This window comes from Brachyhypopomus gauderio, chromosome 7, assembly GCF_052324685.1.
Source record: "Brachyhypopomus gauderio isolate BG-103 chromosome 7, BGAUD_0.2, whole genome shotgun sequence".
Classification (NCBI taxonomy): domain Eukaryota; kingdom Metazoa; phylum Chordata; class Actinopteri; order Gymnotiformes; family Hypopomidae; genus Brachyhypopomus; species Brachyhypopomus gauderio.
Window position 1 is genome coordinate 14,327,236 of NC_135217.1, and position 11,336 is coordinate 14,338,571.

The 11,336-nt window shown below is 41.3% G+C and overlaps 2 protein-coding genes across 2 annotated transcripts; one reads left to right on the top strand and one right to left on the bottom strand.

The window, feature by feature from the left end:
• Nucleotides 1-3,660: 3,660 nt before the first annotated feature.
• spra (sepiapterin reductase a) lies at nucleotides 3,661-6,913 on the bottom strand. The gene is made up of 3 exons (XM_077011984.1): nucleotides 6,399-6,913; nucleotides 5,836-6,126; nucleotides 3,661-5,457 (listed from the first exon to the last, which is right to left on the bottom strand). Exons 1-3 carry the CDS (start codon nucleotides 6,718-6,720, stop codon nucleotides 5,267-5,269), a joined length of 804 nt encoding a protein of 267 aa, XP_076868099.1. The 5' UTR covers nucleotides 6,721-6,913; the 3' UTR covers nucleotides 3,661-5,266.
• A 932-nt stretch (nucleotides 6,914-7,845) lies between these two features.
• On the top strand, nucleotides 7,846-10,902 carry exosc2 (exosome component 2). The gene is made up of 9 exons (XM_077011983.1): nucleotides 7,846-8,045; nucleotides 8,337-8,438; nucleotides 8,515-8,560; nucleotides 8,638-8,727; nucleotides 9,039-9,104; nucleotides 9,213-9,281; nucleotides 9,441-9,617; nucleotides 9,748-9,876; nucleotides 10,081-10,902. The coding sequence occupies exons 1-9, from the start codon at nucleotides 7,918-7,920 to the stop codon at nucleotides 10,159-10,161; spliced, it is 888 nt and encodes a 295-aa protein (XP_076868098.1). The 5' UTR covers nucleotides 7,846-7,917; the 3' UTR covers nucleotides 10,162-10,902.
• The last annotated feature ends 434 nt before the right edge of the window (nucleotides 10,903-11,336 follow it).

Consider the following 11,336-nt stretch of genomic DNA (forward strand, 5'->3'; position numbering starts at 1 on the left):
TTTGGAAAAAGTCATCTTTCCAAACAGGCATAACTGTTTCCATAATCTCACTGAAACAAAAATGTTTACAGTGTGGAAAGACTTTATGGGTTTGTTTCATGTTTGACCAGATGCTGTCCAGAGGCTCAGATGGACTGGGAAAAATCAAGACATGTAAAAGATGCAACCATATGGCAAAATGTGGTACACGCAAATGACGAAGAAGTATCTGAGATATCTCAGTGTGACCTTCAAAACAAGCAGCTTGTAGCCATTGAATAGAGATTTTCCAACTGAGGGTTCCACAAGCCACCACTTCTTGTCACCATAATAAAATCTAATATCCATGCCATTTATAAACCTTATGTTTTTTTCCATATGAGACCTTTGACTGCATAATACAAGATCATAAGTGATACTGTCATTTTAATACTCAATAATGTACTATGCACCATGTTGTTTGAAATGTGTTTAGTATACAGTATAATGTAAGAACACACTGAAGAGATGATCTAATAGATGTTCCCTGGCTTATGTCAGAGATGCTGGCCCTTTAAGATGAAGTTTTGATTATCACAGAATGCCAAAATTGTCATAAATATAAGTTACATGGCATTTTCCTTTACTTTCATTTCTCTTTTCTACCTTTTCTATACTGTGCAAAAAGACATTGTAGAAAAAAGCACAACAGAACTGGTTTCAAACTTTAAAAACTTAATTTGAAATCTGTTAGATATTTGAAAAACATTTAAAAGGAAAGAGTATCTTTAATACTTACAAATACAATGTTACAATAAGTATTGAAGGTTAACAATACACAAAAAAAATATGACAATACAATCATTCAATAATAATACCAAGTCATTTTTTTTTTTTTCTTGTGGCCCACCTCCACCCCCCCATCTTTGGAGGACAACTTTGTTTTTATGTACAGTTCAAATGACAATTATAACAATTATAACAATATGCAAAGTGATAATTATTGGGGTTAGGTGGACCAAGAAAAGAGGGGGAGAGAAAGAATAAAAAGGGAAAAGACAGAAGGGCAGGGGGGAAAAAATTATATATAAATAAATAAATAAATAACACAACCAGCTCGAATGACCACGAATGAGCAAAATAAATCAGAAAGTGTACCCAAGACATATAGCACAAATGACTGGGATGTATGTGTATGTGTGAGTGTGTTTACGTGTAACCTAGTAGTGCAACATAGGATAAATGTATAGAATGTACTTGCCAGCAAGGGTAGAAAGCTGCGACAATATTCCCCCAGAGGGCAGAGGTAGGCGGAGAAAGACCCGGGAATCCCACCCGCCCACGGCCCCCCCAGGAGCAGTGGAGTCCCAGGGCCGCACTTCCCAGTGACTCCCGCAGGCGGGAGAGGGAGACCCCGGACAGCGCCCCCACAGCCAAGGAGCCCAGGTCCAGGGGAACCAGAGGAAAGCCCCCCCCCAGGATGCCTAGGCCTAACCCTGGACCACAACCGCCCAGGGGAGCGGGCCAACCGCCCCCACGACGGAGCTCCAGGCCAGGCCCCGGAACCCCAAGGCGCCCTCCCTCTGGAGTGGAGCAGTAACCACAGGGGAGCAGCCAGGAGTGGACCGGGCCTGACCAGCCCCCGACCCAGAACCAGCCGTCTTCACTCATACACTCAAACTCATATATACATTTGTCCCTATACACCCACACAACCCCTTATATACCCCCCTACCATGCACACATCCACACCCATCCCCATGTACATACACACACGTGCCCCCAAACTCACCCTCACACGTAGACCCTCACACATATACACCTACACACACATTCATCCCAACATAAATTCCTCCACACATTCGACCACACACAAATACACTCCTGCGCACATGGGCACACCCCCAAATGTGCCCACACCCCAATATATACACACATACCCATATATTCCCCCCAACATGTACTCATTCATCTACCTATACAAAAAGAGACAAGGACAAAGACACACATTATCCAAACTAACACACCCTCCGCGGCGGGGGCAAATGGCTGGACCAGCAAGGATCGGTAGTAGTTTCCAGGACGCCACCAGCCCAGCCCCACTCTAGCGACCCACCCCCGCCCCGGCAGGGAGCAGGAAACGGGTGAAGGAAGGCCTTCCCACCCCTCCACCCCCAGTGCTGTGTTGTGTGTTGGTGTATATGCATGTATGGTAGTGTGTGATACTATGGTGTAGTTAAAATTGAGGGGACAGGTGCTAGTACAGACGTGGGCAAAGCCCCGGGTCACTGGCCAGTTTTTGTCCACACCGTCCCCTCAAAGGCCCTCAATGTCTAAGGTGCAGTAAAAACTGAGGGACAGACAGTGGTGAGGAGACGGGTGAACCAAGGCAGCAGGCCCACCTCATCAACCTTTGGGTAACATGCCTGCCCCCCAGGATCCTAAATGTACAAGGACTGTGTGTGTGTGTGTGTGTGTGTGTGTGTGTGTGTGTGTGTGTGTGTGTGTGTGTGTGTGTGTGTGTGTGTGTGTGTGTGCGTGTGTGTGTGTGTGTGTGTGTGTGGGTGGGTGGTAATGCGTAGGACCAGAGGAAATGGTCCATTGAGCACTGAGCTTCACTGAACCCCCCCCCCGGCGCAAGGCAGGGAGTGGTCGACCCGGGGAGACTGCGGGGGCAGCCCTCTCCGTCACTGCATCCAAGCCCAGATCCCCACCACCCCCACCACAGAGAGCAGCCGGTCTGGACATCCACATACACCTAAACACATATTCTTCTTCGCATACGTATACACCCACACACATTCATCCCTTTCATCCACCAAGTCACTTAAACTTCAGGGATATCAATCTGTCCGGTTAAAAAGCATATGGAATTGTGAAAAAATTTTACCTGCATTGGTGCAAATGGAAGTGACATTAGCAAGACAACTGCACAAAAGGGCTGATTCTTCTCTACAGTACTGTAGTTTTGCATTGCATGCCAGTATGAAGCTGTAGCCCATTCAGGTTTCACAGGTAGTCCAACTCCTCCAGGACTCAACATGACAGACGTGAAAGAACCGGGAGATGCTGTGAACATTATGTTGCCTTGACCCATCATGTTGTTTGGCACTGGGTCAGTAATAGTCTTGGGAGGCATATCCATGGAAGATTGCATAAACCTCATGATGATAAACCACATGATTACAGTACCCTGACTGCTGTTAGGTGCAGGGATAACACTGTGCCATGAAATTGAAGTCATCCTTGGCACTGACCTTAAATCAGTTAAGAGGTCGCTGGCTTTGGAATGCTCTTTATAGACATTTAATCTGTACTCTGTATCTCTGGCTTTGAAAACATGAGTTATCTCACACAGCAGGGTTGTTGTGGTATGTTGTGGCATGTTAGCGCTTGCAACATGTAGCCACAATGATTCCTATTATTGGTTAATGCAGAGTCAGGTCTTGTGCTGTAACTGACTATGAAGATGAGGTAACTGAGAACCATGGACTGGGAACCATGGAATGAAAATAAAACCATATGTGATTTGACTTATGTGATAACTTATTATTTTCTTTTTCTCACGCCAGTGTCATTTATAATCATTTCCATTACAATGAAAGTGATGAATATACAATAAATCTGTATTATTTTAGCAAAATAATAATTGGGAAACAGTAACTGTAGAACCATTCAAAATAAAAAAAATTGCAACTATAATTCCATTGATATGATTTAATTGCCAGAAAGATTTTAAACAAAAACTAATAACATAAGAAATCCATAACAGAAACACTGTACAGACTAGCCTACAGTAGCAAAGTGTGAAATCTGATAAACACAACCATCAAGTGATCTTAAGGCAATAAGCATCTTGATGGGGTAACCTCATACCCGGAATGAACTGTATCCACAGATTGTACAGCTGCGTGTTGGATTGGTCAGGTTGAGATGCAATTCAATATACTGTATATAACAAGCACTATGTGTTTAACAAAGCAGCAAAATAAAACAATAAGGCCATTATTTATAAAATTATTTTCAAACAAATTTTAGAAAAAGGAAATTGTAAACACCCACAATGACAGACAGACATTTTATTATACCCCCAGTGTCCATCATACATTAGTGGACTAATCTATAACCACACCCATCAGACTGCCATACATTTCTTTTCCTTTTTGTTACAAGTAAATTCTAATCCATATGTATTTACAGCTGTTGTATTTAGAGTTCAGCTGCACTGGGGTGTATACAGTGTGGAGATCAGCTCTTACACGCCTCATTATTGACTAATCTTTTTGGACCAAGTAACTGCTGTTATTTGGTAAGTCAGTAACTGGATTCTTTGGATATGGGAGCCTATTGTCCATTTAAATAAGATGTAGCTTATAGAATTACTGCTGAATACATGCCCTTTAGGAAATTATTGAAAAATAATGCAAAATAATGAGAACAAGGTTTATCAGTAACAAAATAATGAGAGTAATGATTATCAGCAACAAATGGAAAATAGTATAGAAGGCTTATGGCTTGTAATTTGCAATATATAATTTTCAACTGTATTTCTAGATCATGAAATATTAGGTCTTACAATTATTTTCCATAGCTGATACTGTCAAAATGTGCTAGATCCATTATAGCTGGGATTTGAAGTGGAATATTTCATCAGTGTGATGAACAGGTATTTTACCATTTCATATGGATAAGAATGAGTTAGAGATCGAAAGAAACATATACTTCAGCATCTGTACTGTAAAGCAGCAGGGTTGCCAACATTTCAAGATCAATTGGAGTGAAAATTGTTGACGGGTGGGGGGGCAATGTAAATTGTTGACTACACAAACTACATTTTTTTTCACCGTGAGAAATCGGATGTATGGCGTGTGAGCGTGTGAAGACAGTCAAATGCGTGTGTCTCACGCTCATTGCGTGAGTTGGCAACCCTGAAGTAGTTCTTGCCTGATGTCACTGAAAAGGCCATAGTAGTGCATTTAAATTCATTGTGTTCAACTTTTAAATTCAAAATGGTCAAGCACTGATTTAAATGTATTTTCATGTGACAGGCACATTCACTAATTTAGGAACAGCACTGACAATATTTACACCAAGGTACAGTTTTCAAACTTTTCAAAGCTCCTTTAACAATACAGCCATTGGAACACCAGCATCACACTGATCAAACACTCCACTTCAAAACAGCCATGGAATGAAACAGATACAACACAGTGCATCACTGATACCAAAGAACTAAACTACTTCTACTACAATTTCTGCTTTCAGTATTGGTCCTTTTCTAATCAGTGCATTTCTGTTGTTACTGCACTTACACATCAAAAAAATCTACGTGAGCTCCAGAGGGGTAGTTATCCTCCTGCAACACCTTTATTAGCTTACTGACAGATTCCTCACAAGTGAGCACATGGCCATCAGAGTACATAGCTGCGATAAAGTCCTTCAGTTTGGTGTCAGCCGTGGTCGTCCTGGCTTGCAATAGCATATCTGTGTCGAGAGGGCCTGGGAAAATACAATGGAGATTAAAACAAATAGGTGGCACTGCAGGACCTACTGTTCAGCTGAAGGTAGACCCATGTGATAAGCAGCGATTATTGGTGATCATTAAGATATACTATACAAACGAGGTCTATACGAAATCCTCCAAAAATGTGGAGCTTCTAATATAAGCCCACGTCTGGCCGCCTCAATTAATTTCGAATGCTGATTTGTCATATACATAATATGTGACAATGTCAGGCACTAGTGGGTGTGTTCTGCGATGTCATGGCATGCGTAGTATATTTTAGTCTCGTTTTATTTTTTTAATATGACGGAAGTATTGAAACACCCACACCCCCATTTGTTACGTCCCTGGTGTCAGGTGTTTTACACGTCTACCTGGGGCATAGTTTAGAACCCGGAGGTCCTTCTCTTCCTCAGCCAAGACTCGGAACATCATATCGCGCGCAGCCTTCCCACTGCAGTAAAGGACCCAGGAGGCGTACGGCTTTACAGCGCATACGGAACTGATGTTGACTATGCAGCGCCGTAGTCCGATGCGATGCGGAAAGGCCCCCAGTATCCCCGCAGTCAAGCACAACGCTGAGCTCACGTTGAAAGACCAGTAGGAGTCCACGTCGTCCATGTCGGTGAAACTTCGTGCGAACCGCGACACATCGCCAAGGGAGGCTACGGGAGGTGAAATGTGGGCGATTCAAAAAGTTACATTAAATAAAGTTACATTATACATTAAAGTATACATTATGATTTACATTTTAATGGAAGTCAAAAATTTGTGTTCCGTTCAATTATAAATTACAATCTTATGATAAGTACACATAAGCATATAAAGTATATAGGCTATGGACTACATAATTTTATGATGTAAATGGGCGCCACCGAGCTAACGCTAAGCAGGCTGTAGGAAGAACATTCTACTTTACATTTAAATTGATCATCACCTGCGTTGTTGAAAAGCAGTAGGTGGTCGATGTCAGAGCATGAAATATCTTTGGCCTGTCTTACAACGCTCTCCACTCCCTCTTTGTGGCTCAGGTCTGCCACTACACAGCGAATTTGCAAACCGGCTCCGCCAGCTTCGGACGAGACCAAATCGTCCTGCAGATCTTGAAGCTTATCTCCAGATCTAGCAACAAGTAGAAGAACTGATCCCGATTTTAAAAGCCCTGCTATTTCTTTAGCCAAGCTCCTACCCAGACCTTTTGAAGCCCCGGTTATAATGCAAAGCGCTGTGCCGAAGTCTGTCGCCTTTGACGATGACATATTTTCGAGTACAATGTAATCCTGGCCGAATGCCCGACGACAATACTTTATAACTCAAAAATGGTTTCGTGATAAGTGCGTCGACACCTCCTCAGTTTTAAGATACAAATTATCCACTGTTGTGTGTGAACTCCATGAACTTCTCCAGCCTTGTCCAATGATCTTCCTCCACGCCCCCAACACCAGGCGCGCTGTTAGCCGACAAACAGCACATCCGAAAAAACGGGCACGTAAAACCTTTCACATGCTATAGATTATTTTTAGTAGGCCTAAGTATTTTACAAGATGATCGGATAAATATCAGGATCTAGCAGGGTTTCAGTCGAATCTGAAATTTTGTTCCCTTAAAAACGTGCTTTTCTTTTGCATATGTATGTGCGTCCAGTAACTGTAAAATTGACTCCGATTCACATACATAGCCCACTAATCAAACAAATGTGATTCCTGCATTCACAAAGCTTGTCATAACCTATGCTAGCTTTAGAAGCCAAATGAATCATTCCCAACGAACACCATACATAATTGAATGCTTACTGCATCGCACCACCATATGGTAAAATATAAAACAATGAACATTTGTATTAATGTTAAATTCAAACGAAAACATTTTACAGTGCAGTAAGCTATATATAAATTTCCTTCGGGATCAATAAAGTATGTATCTATCTATCTATCTATCTATCTATCTATCTATCTATCTATCTATCTATCTATCTATCTATCTATCTATCTATATGTTTCAGTATTCACAAAAGTTTAAATAACTTGTGTCTGAAGTTCAAGAACGGAATTAAGAAATTTTGTAGTGAAGTAAGTGACATTTCGAAGTGAAATATGAAATAGTGATATACCAGCTTATTTTTATTTCCCGTCTGATGTCACGGTTGTATTCAGAATCCACATCCCTGTAAAATGCTATTGCAAGACGTGATTACAACTGCCAGATGTATTTTGGCACACAGCTGTTTTCACAAGTGACCCAAAGCGTTAGATAAAGGAACTGAGGAAATATTGTATGAATGTACCTAAACAAGCAAAAGTGGAGGAGCAGGTGTTCACGCTGGATCAAGTGACTGACCTATGTTTCCAATGTACACTTCAGAAACAGCAGGTGGCAGTAATAACACTTCGATGGCAGTATATTAACGAAGAAGCACAAGAACGTCTTACAAAAAAATCACATGGGTGCGCGCAAGCATGGCTGTGGATATGAGATTACCGACTGTTCGAAAAGAAATATCTCTGGCAGGTGCTTATTCCAGTACGGATGGTAAACATTTGGTTGTTCCTGGAGATGTAATCACATCCGACATAGGTTTTATGAGGTAATTACGCATTCTCTGTATTCGCCGACTGGTAATCATGATCATCATTTATTGTTAGCTTCTTAACTAGCTGATTGATATTTACATTTTTCCGTTGTTTGCTGAACGTAATCATTATCGTTTAGTGCTGAAATGAAAAACCAAAACAAATAGATGCATGTTAGGAGGGTCTCTTCAATTGTAACTGTACTTAAGTTTTTTAATCGATTCTACCCGGAATCGGAACCATCGAAAGTGACTGGCACAACGTCCTCGTTAAATCATTTATCTTCTTGTTATTGCATTTTTCAGGGGGCATGGGACGTACATGGATGACGAGAAGCTAACGGCTTCAGTGGCTGGGGAGGTTGAACGAGTTAACAAACTCATCTGCGTGAGACCCCTCAAAACAAGGTAAGCGAGCTCCCCACCCATTCAGTGAAAAAGTGAATTAGTTTATAATTAGATCCTCTACTGTCTTTCTTTTCAGGTATAATGGTGAAGTTGGCGATGTAATAGTTGGCAGGATCACAGAGGTTTGTGAACAGGGTTCTTGATATATATTTTTGCTATAATAATAATGGAGCTTGAGAAGTATCCCTTTTAATTATAGGTTCAGCAGAAACGTTGGAAAGTGGAGACCAACTCTCGACTGGACTCCGTACTGCTTCTGTCTTCTGTCAATCTTCCGGGAGGAGAGTTGGTGAGCAGACACTTTATGCTTTATATTAAAGCTGCTGTAAATGATTGATTTTAAGAACACTTCAGCTTTATTATTACAGCAATAGTTGATTTGAATGGGGAAAACATTCCAAGCAAGGGGGATGGGGTAATGGACAGAGACTCTGCAGGTGGTTCAGTCTAGTGGAATGTAGCACAAAATGTAATATCGTTTATAGCTTTAATGTATAAACCTTCCTGGTCTGCCTTGTGGGTTAGTAAGAGTTGTGAGTTATATTGCTGTACAATAGCAACTGGTATAAAGTTGCTTACTAAACTTTGATCTTGTCTCAGAGGAGGCGATGTGCTGAGGATGAGCTTGCCATGAGGGACTATCTTCAAGAGGGAGACTTGATAAGTGTATCCTGAAAGATGCTCAGTTGTTCTTAAATGAATCTGCGTAAATCCCCTATTTCACTGCTACCATATTGCTCCTTATTGTACAAGGATTTCCTTGACCTGTTAAAGGCAGAGGTCCAGTCTGTATTTTCAGATGGTGCACTGTCCCTTCACACACGCAGCTTGAAGTACGGCAAGGTTTGAACAGCACCTACTGGCTTCCCTTTAACTTAGATCACAGGCAGAATACACTAGAGTCCATATTTGGTATAATTCCCCCCCATTAAGTAATTGTAAATGAACATCACATGTGCAAACCAACATTGGTGTTTTTCCTTGTATTCATTTCCCATGTAGCTTGGACAGGGTGTATTGGTGCAAGTGTCCCCCTCTCTTGTGAAGCGACAGAAAACCCATTTCCATAATCTGCCATGTGGGGCTTCCATAATACTCGGCAACAATGGTTTCATTTGGCTGTACCCCACACCAGGGCAGCAAGACGAAGAAGCAGGAGGGTACTTCACGAGCCTGGAGGTGAGGGAAACATCAGACATAAAATAACTCATATGAGCTCTGTGTATTGGCATTTTAGCTTGTATTGCCATGTGTTTTTGGCATAACTCTTTGATTAGAATCACTATTGTTTTGCCTGTTTCTGGTCCAGCTTGTCCCACTACCAGATCGAGAGGTCATTTCTAGGTTGAGGAACTGCATTCTTGCCCTGGCGGCCCATAAAGTGCTTCTCTATGATACCACTGTGCTCTATTGCTATGAATCCTCCCTCTTACACCAGGTACTGTGCAATTCCATGTCCTTGGCCTAACATTATGAGTTGAACCCTCATTACAAACTACTGAAGTTTCCAATAGTTTGATTCCCTGATCTGCTTGTCTTTTTATAAAAAAAAAAAAAAAAAAGATGCACCTTGTGTCTGTAGCCATACAGAGGGAATGTCCTTGACTACGTCCTAAAAAATGTGTTATCTGTCCTTTTGTAGATCAAGGACATCTTAAAACCAGAGACTATGGACGAAATTGTAATGCTGACACGGCAGCGACTGCTTGAACAAGAGGGCTAGAATGTCAGTAACCAACAAAGTAAAGTACCAAGGCTCCTCGCTGCAAATGTTGTATTTACTCGAAAGGATGTACAATAACGTTAAGGGAAAAACTGTACTTTTCCTGTCTCTTCTGGATTAAAATGACAGTGTAAAGTGGTTTGTACACGGCACCACTTGATATTTTTATGCTCTGCTCTTGAGGAACATCAGTCCTGTCCTATAATCATGTCCCGGTCCTCTTTTACCTGCTCATCTAGCCAGCTGTATGCTTCATCACTGTTTTATTCTTCCCAAGAGAGTAAAGAACGTATTCCCCACATGCTGGAAGATCTGCTGTTCAAGAATGTTCACCCTGGCCACACATTCCACCAGGCTCTCTCCTGAAGTGTTTAGATGTTCACTGCTGAGGCTTGAAACTTGCCCTTGGAACTGTACCTTTTACATTATTTTTGGAAGTGTGTTTGAGCAGTAGATGGCGCTTACCCTAAAACAATGAGGCAAAAGTTAATATTAGAGTCATGTATGATTATAGTTGTAATTTAATATGTTCATCATTGGAGTTCATGTTTTGACATTTCATGCATGTTATATTGGCGCAATGCCGGAAACGGTGAACTTGTCAAAATTTCCAGCTACATTCTAGCTTGTATTTAGCTGCCTTGAACTGTTTTGATACCATTTTCATACAGGGAAAAGTTTTGTATGAACAAGCGCAGATCTGCCTCCATTTATGTTGAGTAAAATGAGATACGCAGTGAATGACTCTGTGTAGTACTTGGAATATTGATGCATTGTGGAAGTAAGTATGGGCACCTAAAAGTAGTAAAACTATATAGGATGAGATTTGTTACCGCAAGAGGGCAGTCCTCAAGTACATTTTCGGTTTTTCGTACAGAGTGCCCTCTTGTGGCAATTTGATATTCAAAACCACTCAACTTGTTTAAATCAATACATCTTTGAGTATCAGATCAAAATACTAATCCCTATAATCCAGTTGATGCATTGTATAATGCAATAATGTAACATTCAGAGCATTCACTGATTTCTTGGAGCACAAAAAGAACACCACTCCAGTTAATCGGTTGTGTGCGTGTCAGTTAAACAAGAAGAGCCATTATCCAGACAAACAATCTATTATTTAATTACGATGCCAAGTAACTATACTAGTGATTGTAAATTCACTACTTTGTAGT